This window comes from Argiope bruennichi, chromosome 5 (assembly GCF_947563725.1).
Source record: "Argiope bruennichi chromosome 5, qqArgBrue1.1, whole genome shotgun sequence".
Taxonomy (NCBI): Eukaryota; Metazoa; Arthropoda; class Arachnida; order Araneae; family Araneidae; genus Argiope; species Argiope bruennichi.
This window is the reverse complement of record NC_079155.1, coordinates 133,869,853-133,881,486: the sequence shown is the minus strand read 5'-3', so window position 1 is coordinate 133,881,486 and position 11,634 is coordinate 133,869,853. Positions and strand designations below refer to the sequence as shown.

At 32.2% G+C, this 11,634-nt stretch overlaps 1 protein-coding gene across 1 annotated transcript in view; it reads right to left on the bottom strand.

The window, feature by feature from the left end:
* LOC129968987 (multiple epidermal growth factor-like domains protein 6) overlaps positions 1–11,634 on the bottom strand; it is a 442,865-nt gene that overhangs the window by 136,468 nt on the left and 294,763 nt on the right. The window contains exon 12 of the mRNA XM_056083379.1: positions 4,793–4,915. Coding sequence (XP_055939354.1) covers positions 4,793–4,915 — 123 coding nt within the window. The remainder of the gene's footprint in view (positions 1–4,792; positions 4,916–11,634) is intronic.

The window sequence follows — 11,634 nt, the reverse complement described above, 5'->3', positions numbered from 1 at the left end:
TTAATGAACGAACTCTTTAAATGAAAAAAATTGGACGACATGATGATTTAAGAAAAGAATACAATAGATTTACTTTTTTTATCAAAGCAATAATCTCCGTTGTTGCTAGGCCAACCAATGTTGCTATCTCACAAAAATTAAAATTTACAAAAAATTAAAAATAAGATAAAGAAGGAAACATAGAGGACGCTATACACTCCCTTCCCAGTCAAAACAATTAGGAGACATAATCCTTTAAATTGGATGGAAACTTGATTGTCCTTCCACTGCGTGTGGTATGGTTGTGATTGGTATGTGCGTGTGGTATGGTTGTGAAATTTTCTTCCGCGGTTCGCACTGGCTGTGAGGATCTGGATAATCCATGCGCCTGTGGGTTTCAAGAGGCTGCTCATCATTGACTTTTATGAACCGTGAAAAAAAAATTTAACCCGTATTTTTTCTTAAGTAGCTTTGCACCAGATTTGTTGTCTAATGGAATCACGTTCTTTAAACATCCAATGCCACGGTAACGGTGCCAGCGTCTATTTCTTATTCCTCATGCAAAATATGCAACTGATTTCAACATTAAAAGGGAGTGGGACATTTCTCGCCCAGCAGCAAACTAGATAAAAAGAATGATTGCCATGCAAGTGTGCTGCTGTACTATTGTAAACAATTTTGTTATTTTTAATTAAGAAGAGATTTTAAAGCATAAGTAATATAATTTGCTATTGTTTCTGCTACTTTTTACTTTGATCATAACAGAATGGCCATTTATCGCAAAATTGGGGAAGTGCTTCCTGAAAAATTAAATTTGGTACATATTTTTTGCTAATATATACCGTTATATCCAATACAATTTTTAGTCAATCACAAATCAATTCATTCAGGATATTTAGCGCCGAATAAAGTTGGAAATTTAAAATTATCTTTTCTTACCTAACATTTTAAAAATCAAATTTACTAATATTTTTTAATTATTATTATGAGCAGCTTCTTTGCACGATTAGTCATAAACTGGCCACCTCCGTAAATTTCAGCTTGGAAGCAGATAATTTCGCTAAAAATTAATATAAAATCTAAACTCTATAGTAAATATTGTCTGAATTTATGTCATGCTGCGCAAAAAAATTTTCTCCTACCAAAACAGAAAATCTGCTTATTGACGCATCCGCTCGCTGTTAATGTCTGTCCCCAAAATACTACGCTCGGGATAGAGATCCATATTTTAAGGAGCCCTGAATAAATTGCAGATTTTTTTGTAAAAAAACAGAGTTCTTAGTTATGACACAGTAGGTTAAAATTGGAGGCAGCATAATTTTCCTTTTACTACTGAGGAGCCGCATCACCTTACGTTGGTGGATTCGCTGCAAGGGATAAGGGAATCTAACTTTTAGATGACATACAGCTTGACTCGAATCACTCCTTCAATAATCCATTTAAAGCTATTTTACTTGTAGAATCCACATTTTAAAAACAATTAGGGAAACCAAGTAACCTTAGCCTCAACTACTCGCCAGATTTCGGTGAATTTTATTTCACATGAAATATCACGAACTTTCAAAAGATTATCGATGCTCAACGTGCCCCACCATTACTATCTTCAAAAGAAATTATAAAGCACAACTTCACTGAATATTCTCTATGGGGAGGGGGGGGGACGCAGTAGAATTCATCTTCTGATTTTGCCAATTTTTATTTCACGTGTAAGTTCACAACACCTACATGCTTCATAAGCAGTCGATTACATTTCTTCGCCATTGCTCTTCGACAAGCATTTCAAAATAAAATTTTGATGCACACAGTCCCATCCTTAGCAATCGGTCTGATTTCACCACTGCGTATACTGCTAACCAATCAAAATGCCCAACGTTTATTAAGTAAATATAATTTGAGATAAATTATTTGGGGGTGATGAGGTACAGAAGTCAAGATCAACTAACATGATTATATCAATGTCATTAATACAATGGGGTCAATTCACGGTCACGTGTCAGGTACCAAACAAACCGCTTCTGTTCAATTTTCAACCGTTCTGCGCATGTCGTGATGTCTGCCGATAACGTTGGCACTGTTTACATTGTTTAGTAAATATTAAGCTAACTAGTAAATACTAAGCTATTAAGATCAATTATTAAAAACTTCTGATTTTTTTTAAAGATATTATTTTGAATTATTTTCTCCAAATTTTCGTAGTTATATAATTTTATTTCTTATATTAAAATTTTAATTAGTATTTTCAATAGAATTATTGTTTATGCAACATTAACTAACATCGGTTTTTAATACGTTTGGTGCCGCTTTATTCTTTCCTTTCCCATATCCCCCCCCCCATTTTTTTATCCGAAGGATACATTTTGACAAATGATTATGGCAGTGTTTTTGAAAAATTACATATGTTCTTTTTTACATATTATTTAAATAGTATTGAATGTTGAATTTTATGAATATAGTTCCCCCAGTTAGTTCCTTTTAAAAATAATTATTACTCTTAGATAAGTTAATATTTTAAAGCTTACTAATGAAATTATTGTATTTTTTTTCTTATGTAATTACTTTTATAAATATTGAGACTTTGATGTTTTCAGTTTGCTTAGAAGAAAGAACATGAAACTCAAATTAGTATATATTGAACAAATTATGTTTACAATTTCAAATTATGAAATATAAAAAGTATGAATACCTTTTTTAAATCTATGCAACTTATGAATAAATAATTTCATTTTAATTTGTAGAAATCATTAAAGGAAAACAAACAAAATCACGCTTTCATAATTTTTATTTACACATTACATATATATATATATATATATATATATATATATATATATATATATATACATACATATATATATACATATACATATATATATATATATATATATATATATATATATATATATATATATATATATATATTTATATATATATATATATATATAGAGAGAGAGAGAGAGAGAGAGAGAGAGAGAGATAAAATATCTGTGATAATTATTTGAAAAAATATGATCAAATGTATGTCTCAATGTACTCACTAATACAAAAAACTAAAAAAAAAAAAAAAAAAACTATTAACTATTTATCAACATTTATTTTTCTAGACACTTAGAAATAATATAAACACAGTATGACAAGAATGTCAATGTAAATGATGAAATCAATTTTATTCAACAGAAACATCCTAGATACTAAAGAACAGTTTTTTTTTATCACTAATAAAAACATAATGTTGAACAGTATACTTTTAAGGCAGAACATTTATGAATTCTTTTTAAATGCTAAAGATACATTGATAAAAATTATATTGAATGAATAAACAAGAATAAGGTCATGATTATATATATATATATATATATATATATATATATATATATATACAGAGAGAGAGAAGTTAAATAGGATATAAAGAGGAGTTGAAAGAAACAATTTTATGTTTTCACAGAATTTTATAATTCAAAATTGATATGTTAAAGAAATAGAAAAAAAAAAAGTGAAACATGCATGTAGCAATGAAGTTGGGAATAAAAATTATATAATAAATGCTGATATGGAAATTGATTTTCAATGAAAAGACCTTTATTTATTAAAATAGAAATCACTCAGGTGCACAGTGTTATAACAGGATATTATTATAACAGTGAATTTCAGTTTAAATACAATAAACTATTGACATTTCATTTTTAACAAAAGAAAAGATGTTTGATATAAATTTACTCTGAATCCATCACAAATCTGCAAATGTAATTAGAAAACTAGTAATATTCACTTCCACCTAAGTTTAGCATTATAGCAGTTGTTATTTTTGCAACAGGAGTTTGTTTACTTACATTAATTAAATTTAGATAAGATTTTGTAAAAAAATGCAATGTAATACTCATGTAAACATTTTAAAACCTTCTAAGCATATTCAAAATTATCAGAAATTTCATCAAATGTGAATGAAGTAAATTAGAAATGCATTCATGATTTTGTTTGATGGTTTTTGGTGGCAAATCGCTTACCGATTTCTTTTTCTTCGAAGAGTTTTTCTAACAAATTACTGGTACAGCTATATTTAATAAATGGACACACACTGAAGGAATTCTTCAAAATGATCGGAGTATATCACCGACTTCGAAGGCTTGAAAAAATCTATACCAAAGCTATCAACCCAAGTCAGGATTGTTGAAAGAAAAATAAAAAAAAACATTTTATCATGACAGTCACTTTTGTATTTCGCATTAAAGCATGCATCCATCAGCACACCAGTATTTCCTCTGTTAACACATAATAAGAAGAAAGAAAATGACTCAAAAATTATAACTTCAAATGTAAACAAAAAATCCGCTTCATACTTGGCGGAGAACGTTAATGGCAGACTGATCGACGAGAGCGGCGCGGATGAAACTTAAATGCCATGCGCAAGAGGTACATGACATGTGACTTTTACGTCACATGAATTGACCCCATTGGTGAGTAGCCGACAGCTGGAGGTGGCAAGTAAAAATATTGTAGCGCGAAATTTTTTTTTACAACATCACGAATTAGGTAAAAGAATAGAATGGAGTGAGTTTCTCAAGATATAGTGACATACTAAATGTCAATGCTTAAATTTAGTGATAAAGACACGATAGTATTGCCAAACTTGAATTTTTTCTAATAATAGGCTATTCAATTTGGCAATCCAGAAAGAATTCAAGGATTGTCCAAAGCGCCTCGAAATTGGTGATTGAATAGTATCATACTCACAAATTCTAAATGAACGTTTTCTCTATATATAACCTGATGAATAAAATGTGTTTATTAGATCGTAAGAAACAAAAATAGAACTCACCTCTGCAGCTCCGTCCATCTGGCTGCAATTCGAATCCAGTTTTGCAGCCACAAGTGACCCTTTTGTTTTTATAGTGACATTTCTGCTGACAGCCTCCGTTACCCGATTTGCAAGGATTGATTTCTAGAAGAAAAAGGAACAGATTTCCTAAAAGTACCCAGTATATATATATATATATATATATATATATATATATATATATATATATATATATATATATATAACACATAATTTTGTGCAGTTTCGTGGCAAAAGAGTGTAACTTTTGAATTTTAAAATTTCGCTTTGATTCCATCCCGGGAAGCATAATTTATGTACGAGAAGAGCGGATTGACGTCCTTTCAAAAGCGATACAACAGCAGAAGAAAGCGAAGAAAGGGCAGAAATATTTGTCCCAATGATTAAATACTGTGAGATTCTGGTAGGGATTTCTTTAAACGCATCGATTTAGGTAAGGATCTTTTAAATGAATGTGTTTAAATCAACAAATTTTTATCCCTTCACTCGGAGTGTGGGAGCTTGCTGATTTCAACAATTTTACAGAGCTTATGTTATATTGATTAAATAAAAAAAAAGATGGAATTGAATCAGAAAATAAGAGAATGTTTTAGAATGAAGTTAATATGGGCTAAATTTAAAAAAAAAACTTTGGAAATTAATAAGGATTAAATTAGATTTTAAAATATCATTATATATATGTGTGTGTGTGTGTGTGTGTGTGTGTGTGTGTGGTGTATGATATTTTAAAATCTGGTTTAAAACCTAATTAATTTCCTAATTTTTATCTTAATTTAACCCATATCAACTCAATTCTAAAATGTTCTCTTATTTCCTGATCCAATTCCACCTTTTTTTCATTTAATTAATGCTACGATAGCTCAGTAAAACTGCTTTAATCATCAATTTCACGCGCTCCAAGTGAATGAATAAAAATATGTCTTGCTTTGTAAATTCTTTTAAAAGATGCCTAAAAGAATTCCCTTACCTATATTGACACGTATCAAAGAAATCCCTATCAGAATTTCATAGCATAAAACAACTGAAAAAATATTCCGCTCCGCCGTTTTTCTTGCTCTTGTGTCGCATTGCAGACTGACGTTTCTTTCTTGTGCATATTATGCCTTCCGGGATGGAATAAAGCAAAGTTTAAAAATAATGAAAAGTTTCCTTCTTTCTTCGCCTACGAACCTACTTAAAATATATGTGTTTTACATATATAGATATATAAAGGAGATTACAACGCACTATAAGAGCTAAATGACAGGCAATTTTTCCTTCAGTAATTTTATTAGGAGATTCTATAGGGATTATATTGATATGTGCAAACTTGGAGAAGGGGATCTTACGTATCTTGCAAAAAATATTCATAGTTGTTAGACATTTTTATCTTTTTACATTGAATGCGGGAAATGCAAACTTCATCAATTTTTAAGAACACGTGTTAGAAGTAATTAAATAAAAAAGTAGTATCCGGATCAGGAAATAAGAGAACATTTTAAAATAAAGTAATATGCTCTAATTCAAAATAATAGCATATTAATTAAGATTTAAATTGCATTAAAAAACATCATTACATGCATATATTTCTTGCAGCTGTACTTCTCAGGAGATTGAAAATGCGAAATACATTTTATAATGGCTAACAGCGTAGGGTAGTACGTAGGCACTATGTACTGTTATACTCTTTCTTCATTGTATTCATTTAACTATTGACTTATTTCATTTTAAATTTTATATTTAAATCCAATAAATGTAAAATGCAATCTTAAACTGAATAGTTTCAATTTTCCCATGAAATGTCGGGAAAAAAACTCAGGTAGAAAATTAAAATTTTGTTTGATTTTTACACTATTTGAAAAAAATGCTTCCCAGAGGGAAAAGCTAAAGTAACCACTCGAAAAGACAGATCGTGTTAATAGTGTCAAATCCAATCAGCGCAGGCGCCAATTCATAGAGTGCAAGCTTTCCTTTATCATTACTACCTTGTTGAAGGAAATATTGTTGCGATATACAGTATCAGCGGTGTTATACGACGGGTGATCCAAAAAAAAGTTTACAAGCAGCAACATTTTGAAAGTAGAAATTGTGGATGGGAATATTGTTATCCAGAGTGGAGACAGATGGCGCTAGTTGTCTTAGACCGGTCGTTTGAACAGATAGTACGGAGACCTGTTACAGCGACAGTAATGGCAAGGCGTCTAGAGAAGTGGCTTCGCACGGAGGTGCGGGCCGTGATACGATTTCTATGGGCCAAGAATGTGTCCTCATCGGATATTCACAGACAAATCGCTGAAGTGTAGGGGGGGGGGGGCGAAGCAATGAGTAGATAACAGGTGGCGAAATGGTGCCATTCTTTTGAAGGGGGCAGAGAGATTGCTGGAAACGTTTAGGTGGGAGGTCTGGAGCCACCGCCATACAGCCCCGATATTTCCTTTTCCCAGCATTGAAGAAACACTTATCCGAATCAAGGCTCATATCAGACGGTGATGTTCCAAAAGGAGCCGAGAACTGGCTCAATAGCCAGGGACCTGATTATTATCAAGACGGGTTAAACAAATTGGTGCAGCGGAGTGTGGCCACAACAAGTTTGGTGATTATGTAGAGAAGTGATAGACACACATGTCTCTTAATTACCATTTGTATTCTGTGTCTATTGTTTATAAAGCATTTTTCCTTTGCCTTGTAAACTTTTTTTTTGGGGGGGGGGTCACTCCTTGTAAATGGAGTATTTGATGTTTTCGTATCGCGGAAGAATTTTTTCCCCGAATCTAACATTTGAAAATGAATAAAAAAATAAAGCATAATTAATAACAAATAAAAAAAATAAAGAAAATATCTTTTATAACAGTTAATTTTGAATGAAATTCTTCCACTGAATGATTTTTTTTTCGATAATTCTTCGTCACAAATAAATGTTGTTGAATTGAAAGAAAAGAGTTTCTAAAATTTCCGCTGACCCAATATTATTCAGTTTTAGCATCATGATTCATAATTTAAGAAGCGTCGATTTGCAATAAAACACGGTTAGCTTCCGCAGAAAATAATTTTTTAATGATTGCCAATAAGCATATTCATACTTAAAAGTACCACAACGCTCCTTTCTACAGATGTAATAAATTATTAATAAATCATTTTTTCATCTTATCAATACATGTAATTTATATCAAAGCTCCAATTATGCTTTTCAACATTAAAAATATATATATTCTGAGGCACTCGACGAATCGAAATAAATTTACATATAGCTACTTAGGTTTCAGCAGTTAAATTTTTTTTTAATCATTAAAGTATTAAACTAAAATTTTTTGACCTTTTAGACGGCAACAAAATAAGAATAGATTTTGTTTTAGTTCTCATAAATAGCATTTTTGTATTAGTTATATTCTGAGATTTTTCTTTTTAATTGGTGAAAAAATATCGTTACAAACCTGTAATTTTGCTTCCCAACACGAACTGCGTCATTATAAGAAAGACCGTTTTAAGGTGAGCCCTGTTAGGTGTTAATCGGGTGCCGCGTCAGTAATTTCAGAGCTTGGCGACAAACTTGGCGATCATTTGACGACTTTTGGGAGGAATTTGGCAACTTTGGCGACAAAACATATAATGCTGGAAACTTCGAGAATTTTAATAATCCATCCAATTGGAACTGAGATACGCCCAGAACCTTCTCGCTCCGCCTCCCGGGAACTATAAAAGGCCGGCAGTCTCAACCATCAACCAGAATCGGAGTTGGAGTCGAAAAGAAACGAGTCGTCGAGAGGAAATGAAGCAGCGGCGGTATAGTCCGACAAAGTGCCAGCGTTGTGTGGAACCCAAGCGATTGCTAAACTGAGCTGTGTGCCTAGTCCTGGTGTCTATTGTGAGAGCAGTATCGAATCCTGTGAGGAGTAGCCAGCCGTGTAGTAGTGTGTCGACAGCTGGATACATCTAAAGCGAGGAGACAGTGGAGATTTTTCAGCCGTATGGTGAGACCGTAGAGCAAAGCTCCGAGGATCCTCTTTCCTTCTAAATTCTGTCTGGCCGCTTTATGTGCTGTGGCTTTTATTATTGCTGATTACGACTTGTGGGCTACCGTTTGTTATAGTGTGCTGCTGTGTGCCGTCCTGTCTTCGTCTCAGCTGTATATATTTGCCGTCTGTTTATTCGCCATCTCTGTGCATTCGTCTCTTCGTGTGTAATAAAAGTCCTCGTCTTTTCTACTAAAAGACTGTTCATTTCTAGATCACCCAACAAATCTTAAAAAGAACCCCTAACGGACGGAAGTAGTGAATTTGTAACAATATTTTAATCCTGCACTGCACTGTTATTTAATTATCCAACGTCCACAATTGTATGAACGATTATAAATTAAGTGTAAGTAAGACACACAGGAAAAGTAATTGAAAAGAAAATTTCCGAGCATACACTTTTTATTAAAATCAATTAGTTAAAATACTAGTTATCTGAAGGAAGAAAAAAAAATATCATAAGTTTAAATTAGGGTTATATCTTCCTTTGATCGGTTTTACCACTTCGTTTGTGCTGGTGACGAGCAACAATTTTCCGATCAAAAGAGCCAACGCGAGAGCTCACCGCCGCGGAACCTGAACGAAAATTTGCATTCAGGAGGCGTGAGCAGAATCAGAATCACGGAAGCCTTCTGCGGTTATGGATTCCCATGGATGTCGCCATAAATCTGCCATCCTTATCCTCGTGCACCTGAGGCTCTTCCGGAATTTCTCACAAATGAGCGGACAGCGAATCTGGGGATTCCTTCCAAAAGACTGTGTCATCCAGAATCGCTGCTCAGTTCTCGCATCGCCATTTTTAAGAAACATTATATTTTCAAGAATTTTACAATGGAGTAGAATAATGAGATAATTATGGAGTTTTTGGAACCTTCATATGGAATCCACAACATCGAATGCCACAAAGATAGTATCCAGGTTTAGAGGTGTATTCAAAGCAGCTGAAATGCTGAGTTTTCTCTCAATGCACTGAAGAAGAAGAACGAGAATCTGCTTACAATACGGTGGCGATGAAAGTCAGAAACCATGCACGAACTGGAGCTGGAATGATCGAAATATACAAACCAGAATAGTTATTTCTATTAACTTTAACTTCAATTAAGTCAAACTTTATATTCTATTTATACACCAAGTGGAACAAAAATATTTGAAGCCTTCTAAATTTATGGCTTTTCTTATTCATTTACCCCGAATTTTTAAATATTTGAAATGGCATTCATTTAAAAACGTATAAAGATGATCCATTGTTACCTCAACCAAGAAGTGAAATGGAGATTTAAAAAATATTTTTTGTTTACGTGAGTCAAGTTATAAAAAAATTGGAGGAAAAAAATTGTACGTTAACAAATTTGGCGAAATAAAACTTATAGTATGTTCATTCACTCTTAGGATAGATTTTCAAGTGATGAATTCTAGATATTGAAACATGATTAGCGCTCTTTAATGCCTAAAAAGATAGGTTATAACTTAAATGAAAAGCACACGTATAAAAAGGCATACATTTCTCATCTATGATTTATTTATAAATAATGTCATAAGAACACAGTTTCCTATTTGTCTTTTCAAAATGTTGGCATATATTTTCCTTAACAATATTTGCCCGGGCACAGCAATTTGCCGCTGTTTGCGAAACACGCAGTAAAAGAGTTATGATCCTTTGTTTTCTTTTTCAAGAATTTCCACTTAATAGCATAGATTTTTTTTTTTCACGTCCCTAACCGAATCATGAACTTCATCTATTTTTATTGAAAATTATCTCCAAAAAAAATATCAAAAATTGAAAACGAAGAAAATGTATCTGACAGAGAACCTCTGACAATAGTACAAGACGAGAGCGGTTTACACCAGAACCGGCGGATGCAAGGAAAGATGACAGGATATGCTCCTCGTGCCAGGTACACTCGGATGATGGAAACAAGACTTTAGATAGACTGGTGGACAGGCGCAGAATTAGCTCACCTGCTGTAAAACTTGCCATTTTGTTTAATGCATAACATTTTATATAAATTCAATAAAAACATATTGTGAAAAGCAACGGTTTTCTTTCTTTCTTTATTTTTTTTTTTTAGCGCAGAATTTAGGAATGACACTTATTGCAACATCCATGCTGCCGCAATGTATTTGGTAAGTAAAATGACTTATTTAGTTATGAATTTATTACTTATGATTTGGACATTTATCTAAGAATAAAGGTTTAGTAATTAGAACAGAATAAGAATTTCAAATTGTCGCGCACAATACTAAAAACTGCATTTTAACAACAACATTTTTTTTGTTATTATATTTATTTACTTTTATTTTTTATAATTTTTAGGAAATTAGTTAAAATTTTCTTCAAGAAAATTAAGCGGTTATGAAAATAGAAAAAAAAAATTTCGGAAGCAAGAGCATAAAATCTTTAGTACGTCATTAGCAAACGATTCAATAGAATTTCAGAATAATAATAATAATCAAAAAGTAGATAGCAAGTAACTTTTGACAAGACCAGAACTTGAAACGATGAAAGACAATGTCGTCTCGAACTTTCAACATAAGAATAAATAATCACAGTCGGAATACTCATTTTCAATATCGTCAGGTGAATCAGTTTAGTTGCCTCATTTGCAAAGTAAGCAAATTGCAGCTCATTCGCAATTTTGATGTAGCTGAGAGCGATTAATCGAAAAAAGGCAATTTTTTGGTTATTTGATTCAGGATGAATAATAAATTCATTTTTGATTTTTGAATAAACTATTTAGTGTGAAATGCAATAAAAAATTCATGGGAACTTTCAAATTACCAGTGTTTTTAACTCAGTTTAGAATATACAGTTTCAAGGTACGGTGAATAAAACTG